Source organism: Acanthaster planci, linkage group LG01 (assembly GCF_054643075.1).
Source record: "Acanthaster planci isolate LZ-2023a linkage group LG01, COTS_SCS, whole genome shotgun sequence".
NCBI classification, from domain to species: Eukaryota; Metazoa; Echinodermata; class Asteroidea; order Valvatida; family Acanthasteridae; genus Acanthaster; species Acanthaster planci.
In genome coordinates, this window is record NC_141777.1 from 28,824,999 (window position 1) to 28,836,468 (window position 11,470).

At 40.6% G+C, this 11,470-nt stretch overlaps 1 protein-coding gene across 1 annotated transcript; it reads left to right on the forward strand.

Annotated features, from left to right (window-relative positions):
• The first annotated feature begins 335 nt into the window (after nucleotides 1-335).
• On the forward strand, nucleotides 336-8,742 carry LOC147800647 (uncharacterized). Its single transcript, XM_087143975.1, has 5 exons — nucleotides 336-527; nucleotides 2,668-2,772; nucleotides 3,464-3,523; nucleotides 5,793-5,855; nucleotides 8,015-8,742. Exons 1-5 carry the CDS (start codon nucleotides 480-482, stop codon nucleotides 8,078-8,080), a joined length of 342 nt encoding a protein of 113 aa, XP_087000101.1. The 5' UTR covers nucleotides 336-479; the 3' UTR covers nucleotides 8,081-8,742.
• Nucleotides 8,743-11,470: the final 2,728 nt, after the last annotated feature.

Genomic DNA, 11,470 nt, shown 5'->3' on the forward strand with positions numbered 1-11,470 from the left:
ACAATAAAATATTCATTCTGTTTTGAGGTAGCAGAAAAGTTGCAAATTGCATGTTACAAAGACGTAAAATCTGCTCTTCTGCAGTTCTGATAGCAGAAAAACAGATGACCAATTTTAGTCAAAAGTCACGGGAACTTGTCTATCGCCAGTGCATAAACACATTCGTAAGCGCTATGTATAATTGACATATACCCCCCCCCCGTGGGTACCAGCAATATCCGAATCACACGACTGCGGCTTGGTATCACACACAACCTTGCCGCAGCCGCAACCCCAGCCTTTCGGACTTCGCGCCACTTACCAACGTTTAGCGCTAGGCCTAGCACTAGTGTAGCAGTATTGTCTGTGCTGCAAGGTTGCATGCATGAGTCATCGTTTTTCCCCTCCTTCGAAGTTGACTGCTTGAATGCGCAGCTAGCTTCTTCCTGGCTCATTTTTTGGAAGTCTCACCATCGTAAAAGTAGCTCACTGTTATAAAAATGTCTGCAGTAACGCCCAAGGGTGAGGTAGTTGAGATCCAAAGCAAGGTAGGCTTTTAAAACTTGTGTTTTTACCCAGCACTTAATCACCTGTTGTGTTGGCCCATGGAAGACTCCTTCCTCCATGGTTGGCCTTACAAGCCCGGCCAAACATATAAACATGCACAGTCATCGTGCGTGATCGACAGTTCTGGATCATCACTTACTTAGGCCTAATTGAGTGAAAAAATAGGCTAATTTTAGTGTTAATCCCACCAAGCTTCCCGTTAAAGACTAGATAGGACTGCACTACTGCCTAGCCACAGGGTCTGACGGCATGTCATGAAGGTTCCACCAAATAATTCATGTGTGTCTTTTGGAATTTTATAGGACCTATTAAAAAAGTTATTGACATTGCTTCAGCAAGTTGTATGATGTTCGAAATACCTTTATTGACATCAAACAATTGTCAATAAGAAACATCAAAAGCTCAGAAAGAATTGAAGTTGGAAAAGTTTACAGATAGACCAATTGCACAGTTTAACAAAAGAGAACCAAGAAAAGACACTAAAATTATAAAAAGAAGCAGTTAGAAGAGAACGTTTGACCTAGGACACAGACACATTTAGTTTAGCCTTTAACTGTTAGGCCATATTGTAGCACCCCTTCCCCTCAGGCTCAGTACAGTAGCTGTAGACGGATAGGCCTAGTTTGGCCATGAGAATGAACATCACGGATTTCCATCCGGGCAATTCTGAAAACCCATGAGGCTTTTTTTTTCAATGTTCATTAGTTGGTGTACATACTGCAGATTGATAGCGAGTATGTGTCCATGCAAAGGGAAGCAACCTTGAAAGTAGACTAGTTTTCAGTCTGTCTTGCATCACGCCATTTGTACATGGCCGCACTGTGAACTCCCAATTTACTTTGCAACCATTTTGTAACCATTCCCGATCGGAAAAACAAAAATTTTTCTGAAATAATAACTTTTTGGAAAATAATGAAACTTTTTGGCAGCTGTTTCAGCAGTATGCGGGCGGTGGACGCAAATCCGGATTATTCGTTCTCGTGGCCTTACGGAAGCCAAAATATAACTTTCAAAAGTCTGTCCACTTTGAGCTGAGCACCCTCTCATTGGGTGAAAAGAGCTATGTTTCTGGGGAGAATTGATTTTGTTGGTAGTGACATGACCATAACACCTTCATTCCATGGTCATTTGTGAACCAGTGAAGTTTCCATGCGTCAAAGGAGCCTGCATTGCTGGAAAAATTGCGCCCTCTCTTGGTCAAGCCCAAGGCTCATAGTTAGAGCATTGGAAAAGAGTTCCGTATCAGATCGCCACCTATCATCCATAATATAAGTACCAACAACGGCAAAGCTGATAAAGAAACAATTTAAGCACCGTGAAAATGTCAAGTTTTCCTTGAAAACTGTCATGACCTGTACACTTTGTGCACGAGGTAAGATGATGGCCAGATATGGAACTCTTCCTAGATTGATTAAATATACATGTAAGTAGACAGCAACCAGTCTAAAATGCCGTAATGATTGTAGCGAAGGGGTTATAGACACTATAAAGCCGTGGATATTATTGGACCTTAACGTCATGGTGAACCAGTCCCCGGTGCACTGTAGCTCTTTTTCTCAGGCACAGTGACAAAACATGCACAGTGAGTGTTCAGGGGGACCGAGAGTGTGCATTCAGACATGTATGCCTTTCTTGACACTCCATAGTATAGGAAAACATTGCATGCGCATTACTCTCGGATCAAGAGCATACATGTATATTCTTTTCTAACCAAGAGTGTCCTCAAGCTAACTCACGGGTTGTATTCTTGTTGTTTTGCACTCAGATTTATTCAGTTCTGAATTATGTATGCTGTGTCACCTTGTGCAGACACATCAGTAGAGTCTTATTGAGTGCACTGAATTTCCCAAATATTTCCCCAGGTGATATTTCAGACTGCTTCTACATACATGTATGTCGATCACATATTCTGTTAATATTTTTTATACTTTCTATCAGAGGCTTTGCTTTTGGGAGTTTGCTGCCAACTCCAGTTTTTCTTCTTGAGTCTCTGTCAATCTGTATTTGTAGCTGTGAATAGAATAAGAATTAAATTAAGAGAATGACAAAAAGGTATATTTCAGGAATATTTGAAGTTATCAATTGAATCTTATCACAAAATTTGTTCCTATTGAATTCTAGGAGGAGTTTGACAAGTATGTGAACGAGTGCGGAGACACTCTGCTGGTGGTGGATTTCTATGCTCAGTGGTGTGGTCCATGCAAAATGATAGGTCCTAAAGTTCAAGTAAGTAATTATGTGAAACGTACCTGGCAGCAACAACACATTAGCTCACACAAGACAAACCATAGTATTCTAAGCAATGAGACATAACGTTTAACACTGCATGTTTGCATAGACTTGAGAAACAGTTCCATCGTAGGTCAGCATTGCTACGTGCTTACACCAGAGGGCCAACAGAGACTATGTCGAATTAAGTGGTTTGCAGTCAACAGTAGTATGGGCGTCCATGGTAAATGACCGCAAACATGGCAAATGCCAACCAGTCGGTTCAAGTTGTTCATATTTTATCTCGCAGTATCCGAGTAACTTGGACACGGCCTTTGAAGGCCTCCTGCTATGTGCCTGAAGTTACAACATTGGCAGTAGTAGACCTCCTGAGTTGCGTGTATAACGTCATTTGGTAACCAGAATTAGAGGCCATATATTGCAGTGGCACAGCGTGTGTGGCAAGTGGTAAGCGTGCTTTACACCTCCTCGACCAATAGGTTGTCCAGATTTGCCAAGAGCATATTTGTGTCAAGCTCAAGAACGCATATGTGTGAATGCATGCTACCACAGTTACGGTGGCTCCTCAGATTAGTTGTTGCACATCCACTCTGCCAGGAATGAGCCTGATATGTGTCACATAACCTGAGAAATATTCACAGTAATGAAGTAGAAACAGTAAAGTGATGCAGGATCTTTCTGATTTTAGGAAATGGCCAAAAGCAACATGGACGTGATGTTTATCAAAGTGGATGTGGATGAAGTATCGGTAAGAACATTATTGTGCTTCCCTAATCCTTATCCTTATCTCAGAGCCGCACGGTTTATTTCCAACCACTCCAGTAAGCACCAACCACTTCTGTCCAATCACTGCAATGCCATTTGCATGTCTGCCACACTTGGCCATGATGAATGTCCGATTTTGTGCACACTCAGATATATCGCTGTGATTGGTTAGAGAACTTTGGGGTGGAGCTTAATAGAGTCTTGAAAATGTGACAACCACCCCCTCCTCTCCCAACAGGCAGTAATCTTTAAGTTGAATGCTCTTCATATTGAAGAGACTGCAAGTATTAACCCTCCCAGATATGTCAGAATCGACCCAGAGACTCTGCAGGATTATGTAAAAAGTACCACCCACCATGATGATTTAAATCAGCCAACTCTGCTGCCCATCACCAGGCCCAATTTCACAGAGCTGCTCAACAGTTAGCAGAAAAGTCGTGCTTTCTTTAGCAAAAAAAATTTGCTAACCTTAAGCACTGTTGCACAGTGTTGGAGTACTCGTACTTGAGTACAGCTCGAGTACACCAGAGTACTCGGCCCATACTCATTTATCAGTACTCGAATAATCATTGGTCATGTACAGTGTGCATGTACTTGGCCCGTACTCAATTCTTTGTTCTTGGAGTTTGGGCATACTCGACCCTTAGGTACTCGGTACTCAACTCTTGTACTTGAGAAAAATTCAAGTACTTCACTTTTTCATCAATCAGGGTTTTGGGCTTTGGCTAACAAGCGAAGATTGCCTTGAACACAAGGCTACGCCACACAGTGGTTTCGCTCTGTAGTCTGTAACGTACAGAATGTTTACCGTGCCCTGGGTACAACTACAAGGAGCTTTTCAGCTAGTCTAGTTTCTGCCTCTGCAGCTTTTACTCTAGGAAAATGGTAGCGCTGATATACAGTAAGCCAAGCTTATGCTCCATGAGCGTCGCAGCACGTGGACTGACACTGACAGAGGGTTTGTTGCATTTTTCGTAGCCTTTTCATAGTTGAATTTGTAGGCTTTTTTCCGATATACAATTTTTTTAGGCCAAAAACAAAGGTCTGCTTCCAGTTTTCTGACTGACCCTGAAAATATTTTTCGGCACGAACCTAAAATGTTTATTGGCAAATTAGGAGAAATAAATTTTAAAAAGATTGGAAAAATTCCTGTTGTCTTTTGAGTCTTCATTACACTTCACCATACATGTACATGCACGCATCTCTAAAGCTGCACGTCTTAAAAACATCGATGTTGAAAGAAGCTATCTGCAAGTTAATTCACAGAACTTGATGTCTATGTGTTTTCTGTGTTCCACAAATTTCCTGTTGCCGCATGAGGTTATTGTCCACCACTCTACATGCATCATGCACATTCACTACATGATATACGGACATTGTTCGCCAGTTTCCTGTTGTGATTACCTGAGTAGCATTGTGTATAGTGGTGTGATTGTTTATATTTATTAAGAATTGTCGGCTGCAGATATATTTACATTGGTTATATTTATTAAGAATTGTCGGCTGCAGATATATTTACATTGCTTATATTTATTAAGAATTGTCGCCTGCAGATATATTTACATTGGTTAAAGCAACTTTTTTTTTTTCAAAAATGAAAATTGAAGGTGCTAACTACTCGGCAAACGTGATACATGTAATTGCATGGTGTTTGAAGTATTATACATGTAGATGTGTTCACTTTTGCATTTCATTTGTTTAAGACCTTGGTATTATGCATGTATGTGTACTTGGACTTGGACTTCAGTACTTTGACTTGGCGCAATACTTAGCCCTGAATGTATTCATACTCTCTGCTTCAGCAATATCACCAGTGTAATTGTACTCGGCCTGGGACTTGGCACCTAAAGTACTCCGAGTACTCTGTACGGCACTTGGCATGGTTGTGTTAACATTTGCGTGCTTAGAGATTTCAATTGATACGTCATTAACTTTAAGCAAAGCTTTCTTCCTAGGTAATATGTCTTTGGCTGTGCTTACTGCTTGCAGTCTCCATGAAATATGCACTAACCACTGTAAGCATGCAATTGCGTGCTGGCCCTGGGACTTGATTCCCTTAAGCATTGGAGTGCAAAGAATTTCCCATCGGGTTATTGGATATTGGTAAATTTTGAAGGTTACGAGGAGGTTATTTGCCAAGTTTCATGATTGGAGTTTTATGTTTTAGCCAATAAGAACTGCCCCCTTTACACCATGAAATTTGGTTTTTGTGTATGATGCAAGGTGTTCTCGTGCTTTTTCAAATCTTCCAGGAGGTAACTGAAGCTTGCGGTATATCTGCCATGCCAACTTTCTTCTTTTACAAGAATGGAAAGGTGTGTATTTCATTCCAATAGCTCACTGTCAGTGTGACCGGCTGACCGCAATGTTACCAGCGTCACCATTACTGATTTGTTTCATAGTGAAATTTTTCCTTTGTTCCCGTTGAAACTTAAAAGGAAATAGATTTTTTGCAAAAAGGAAAGTAACAGATTTGAATCATTTGAAGAGGGTTCTGAATTTCATTAGTGACCTTCCTCACCAGTCCCAATCCCTGGTTTCGTTCCCAGTCTACGTTGGAAATCATCATTTGGGATATCATAGTTTGAATATTGTTGGGTGAACAGTTGGAGTTTAGAGGCTGTTTAAAGACAGATTGCCTCAAAGAAAATCATTCCACGATTTGAAATTTGCTAGAAGTACACCACCCAAGGCTGTGTCCTATACACTGGTCTGAGCAGGAAGTCACTATTATATAGGAACCGGTAGCTTACTGCGGTTTAACAGCTGTGCAGTTAGCCCTGTCAATTTGGATGTTGATCGAATAGTTAAGTTATCGTCAGGCCAATAGCACTGCTTGAGCATGAAACACTTTTCAGCAGGGAAGTGAAAAAAACACAAATGCCTATCCTTGCTAAGCCTCAGTTGATCACAGTGTTTTAATTTATTTTTCAGTGATTGTCATCAATAAGTCATTTTGCGGCAATTTATTCAATCAGTGGTTATTGTATTAAATTCTAGATAACTAAACAATTTATGGTGAAATTATTTTTGCAACGAAGAAGCAAAAGTAAAACATGCTATCAGCTCCTGCTTGATTTCTGCATTGAGCAGGCATCGTTTCCTAAATTACATATACCTGACAGGATTCTGCCGGATTCATTACCCGCTATTAGTCTCTACATTCAGAGGACAGGACTGTAAGATGTCTGGAGACTATGTACAGGATGGGAACCAGTCTAAATTTTTTACTTTCATAAAAATCTGGTTCCATCTTAAGCTACTGTGCAAAATATATAAAACAGATTCAGGAAATAAGATGGAAACTGACTTCTGTGTGAGTAAGGTCTGTAGGCAAAGTTTGCCCCTTTTTTCCTCTCTGAATAAGCATCAGTGAGAGAAAATATGTTGATGACCAAAAGTGCAAAACACTGGCAGGCTTAACTGGCTACAAGACTTCTGTTTAAGAGGAGAGTTTAAAAGGACAATACACAGTCTTGGGGAAAATGTCATAGACTTCTATTTACACACATGCTTTCATTACATACCTAGTGTGGACAATCTGTCCTTTTCGTGTTGGTAAGAAAGCTCTGTGAAATTAGTTGATTTTCTTGGATTTTTGTTTATGGTTTCCTCAACTGTTTCTCTTCTTTTGCTGCAAATAACCCTGACCCCCAAATCCTTCTACACCTATTTTGAGAGAGGTGAAAAGCTTGTACGGTTCTGGCGTAGTCAATGCAAGGTACCTGTTTTGTTCTGAGGGCCACACAGAGTTGGCAAGGTTTGCATGTATCTTTTCTTGATGCAGACATTTGCTTATTTGAAGGCATAGTGTCTAAGGCCCCCAAAAGTCTCTGGTTTCTGGTCAGCAGCTGGCTCCAAAAGTGATGCAGCGACGTGTTTTTTTTTACCCTCACTTTTTTTTTCGGAAATGATGTGCGGGTACCGTGTGCTGTCCACCGCAACTGCATGCGCACATAACGCCAGCCGCCACCAACACTAACATAGACTGGTCCCTGCACTTTTACTGTTTAAAAGCATTTGCAGTTTGTACATGTACACAGGACATAAGACGACCTTGTTTGTGTAGTTCCCAGATGTAAATGTATAATGCAAAAATGATGTCATTTGAAAAGAATGCCCGACGAAATATGTGGGGGACCACAGGGACTCTTTAGCTGTACATATTACTCAACCGTACCCCATCAAGAACGTGTTGAAATTACGCAGTGCCAGGATTCCAGTTGATTAAGCAAGTTTGGCAGCTTTTGGACATCATTTTATACATGACACATGCGCTGACTAGAAACCGGAGAACTTTGGGGGGGGGGGTAATCAAGCCTCACTTGATTTGTATGCACATTTTAACTCTCTTTGGGACTTGGGGTTTTTTCCTCTATTTTCCTGCATTCACATGGTGCTCAGTACTTTCCAATTAAAGTCGTTTTTACTCTGACTTTTAAAAATATTATTCTTGTGTTTTACACTCTCACAGAAAGAGCACAGCGTTACAGGGGCTTCAGAAGCAAAGCTGGCTGCTGCCATCACAAAGTACAAGTAACTACAGGCAGACAGAGACAGTTGGGTAGCCAAGATAATGGGATTTACGGCTTGCCTGGTTGTTACGTGTACGCCTTTTCCCCCGATGATGTCATTTTTTATCACCTCCTTCTTTCCTAGCTATTAAACCTGTAAACAAAGACAAATCTCTCCCATTTTGTTTATGAAGTTTATTTGAAATTTTGAAAAATTCCAAATTGTCTTTTTAAAAACACATTCAAGATATTGGCAGACTTTCTATCTAATTGCTTTGTTTTATTATTTTTTGTTCCTTTTGTTGTCCAAAAGCACAACTGAGCAGTAATGCTGAGAATTTTAGTTCCATTCTCTCAGTACCATTGTAAATTTACAACCTGCATGTTAATTATGCATTGTCTATTTTATAAACACATACATGTGCTTTTCACTGTTTAGCATTGAAGTATGGCATATTGTACAGTTGTATGTACTTCTGGGTTCATCTTGGGGGAGGTGACCACACCCCTGTGTAGTTAATTTCTATTGATGATAACAATTAGGTGCACATTCGTGAATTGGAAGCAGTACCTGAAGTTTTTTTGTAGCTCTTGTGTGCAATGGGTACTCTTTCTGAATAACAACATTGACTTCAGGGTCATGAAATTGGATATGTCTTTTGAAATAAAATTTTGATGCTGGAGAGAACTTTTTTGTATTGTGTTCTTTATTTTGGAGTTTGGAACCTCCTTTTCTTTGTGTCATTTTTAAATGGGCACACGCTGCATACCAGGGGTCAATGGTTAGGAGGCCATTAATGCCTTTGAAAATATTTATCTGTGTAAAAATATTCACGTACAGGAAAATAATCATTCCCCCCCCTTCGTTCTGACTAGGAGAGGGAGCCCCAGAAGAGTGTGCTTAGTATGTGTACTTACGAAAATGTATGTAAGTTTGAGAAAAGCTGTTGAAGGGTTGGGTTAGTGGGACGTGCGTGGAATGGGTTGATGCATAGGAGGACAAAAGCTGAGAATGGAGATATTAATTGGGATTAAGCAGAGCCTTTAGAGTTTATTACTTCTGTCTTTTTATAATGAATAGAGTTCTGGATACCATCTGTACACTTTTGTGAGGCAATCAGAATCTAACTGTGTATGGAGAACAGGTCAGAGTAATTTTTTTTGGTAGTTTCAATTTTGTTCATAAAAGCGTACTGTACTCTGAGCTTTAAAGATGTGTAGACACCTCCGATTTGAATACAGTGTCCTGTCCCAACTCCCATGGAGTGCACCGCGGCCTGTGTATTTTTTCCCCCAAACGAAATCCAACAGATTCGAAAGAGGGCGCCCCTGTGCTTATGCCTTATTCATAATTTAAAATTTTAGCTTGGCATGCGGCACAACCTATGTGTGGATCGGTTAGTTTCAGAACTATGCATAAAATATGCGAGTAACAGACCAATCATAAGACAGGAAACCAAAAAACAAAAAAATCGCCCAGGCGGCGTGTGAACCGAACTTCAAGGTAATGAACACCATTGGGTTTTTTGGTCATAGTTTTACAAGATTGGCTGATTACGATGTGTAATATCCACTGCAACTTACATTCCGCTGACTTATTTCATGTTTGACCCAACTGCTTTGTGAAATCGAGAAAAACATTTTCAAAGCTTATATCGAGGATCTTGTAATTTATCTTGCGTAAAATCTATGGATTACAGGGCGTTCCTGGTAAGCGAACAACATCTGCGGGGTCACGGGTGGGAAACGACACGACAGGTTCTCATTCTCCTAGCAGTTTTCAACGGCTAGGAGTATTCAGTGAATTTTACTTTGGAGTAATGCGCCTCCTCGACAATGTAGCATCATCCAGGAACGCAGTCGGCTCATGTCTGTGAACGAAGCCTATAAATAATGATAATGCACGTGCGCTCGAGATTGTGCAAAGTTAATGACCGCACTTACGCGTTACTGAGTTTACACGTCGATGAAAGTCTAAATACTCAATTCTTAGTTAATTCACAAATAGTTATAAGCAAAGAACAAAGTATGTCTTGAAACACGGGAGGTTTAATTAACGTGTGGAATACGTACTTTTTGTTGACGAAAATCCCTTTCACCAATATCGCGCGATTTTGAATTTGCAAAGTTTTCGCCTTCAAAGAAAAATCCTTTCCGTGACTAAAATTTAACTTCACGCTGATCCAATTTATTTTCCACTTTACATCTTACACCCAGCTTCCTATAATTCAAGTTTACAACGCCTTTGGTGAATTTCTGTCGGTAAATTTTTAGCTGCTTTTGGATTTACCCGTTCATTAATGGAGACTCCCACGTCTGCAAACACTACACACAAGAAAATTGGCGTCCATTTAACCATGGAGAAATAAAACTTTCTCCATGGTTTAACTATGCGATGTGAATCTGAATGGTTTGGTCAGCAAAATGTCCTCCAAGACACATCCACGCTAACTCCTGAGAAGCGCACTGCGTGTGGAACTCAAGTTGAGGCTACTTTAGACCAAATCATTTTAGCTGGCGGTGCTGCTTTAGCTTGCATTTGAACTTGAATACATCCAGGGAAGAACTATTTACAACGAAAGCGGTAGATTGTTCCAGTCTTTTATAGTGGTAACGAAAAATGAGTCCTGGAATGCTTTAGACTTATGACGAATGTGTAGAAATTTTTGGTCATTCACCATACTAGTTTTCCTTGTGTTAGGCTGGACGAACTCATCTGGGTTATACGTCAACCAATCCGTATTTCATCTTGTAGAGCATACAAAGTCTCTGGTTTCTCCTTCTTGACTGGAGAGTTTCCCAACCCAGCTTATTTATTAGGGAACTATAGTTACAGAGCCCTCGACCCTACTGTAGTTGTTGGTACAAAATCTGGCAGCCTGCCGTTAGACTCTTTCCAGTGATTGTATATTGGTTTTAGTAGAGGGATCCGTTGCAAACTCAAGCACAGGTGTCACTAGTGTCAAATATGCAGTTGCCTTGACTTTCATGCCACAACTCCAAAGGTGCGAAGTGAATGAACTCTTATAGTTTCTGCTTTCGCCAAAACTACAGCATTCAATATTTTACAGACTGATTGAGGCTGCTATGTGTTTTCTTCCAAGTAAGATGTTGCAGGATTATTACGGTAGTCCGATTTGGGGAATGGTGTACGTGGCACTACCTTCCAGGTGTACGTGCCCCATACGCGACGTTGTTATGCACAGTCCCACATGTTCAGCGCTTCAACTGAGGGCGTTATACATGAAATGTGCGGTGCCACGTCGCCATGCCAACGTTAGTCTGGTCCGCGCCTCTCTAGCTCTGCCTCTAATAACGTGTACGCTAAACTAGTTTACTGCTTATCAATTCTTCCGCGTACGAACTTTTATGCTTATCACCCCCGTTTTAAAATCCTCCATGTTGTTTGGACTTGC

What these genes read in the sequence shown, in the direction of transcription:
- LOC147800647 (XM_087143975.1), top strand. Translation starts at nt 480, where the DNA reads ATGTCTGCAGTAACGCCCAAGGGTGAGGTAGTTGAGATCCAAAGCAAG. An exon ending in TGATAGGTCCTAAAGTTCAA is followed by an intron (nt 2,773 to 3,463) that starts GTAAGTAATTAT and finishes TTCTGATTTTAG; the next exon opens with GAAATGGCCAAAAGCAACAT. An exon ending in TCTTTTACAAGAATGGAAAG is followed by an intron (nt 5,856 to 8,014) that starts GTGTGTATTTCA and finishes ACACTCTCACAG; the next exon opens with AAAGAGCACAGCGTTACAGG.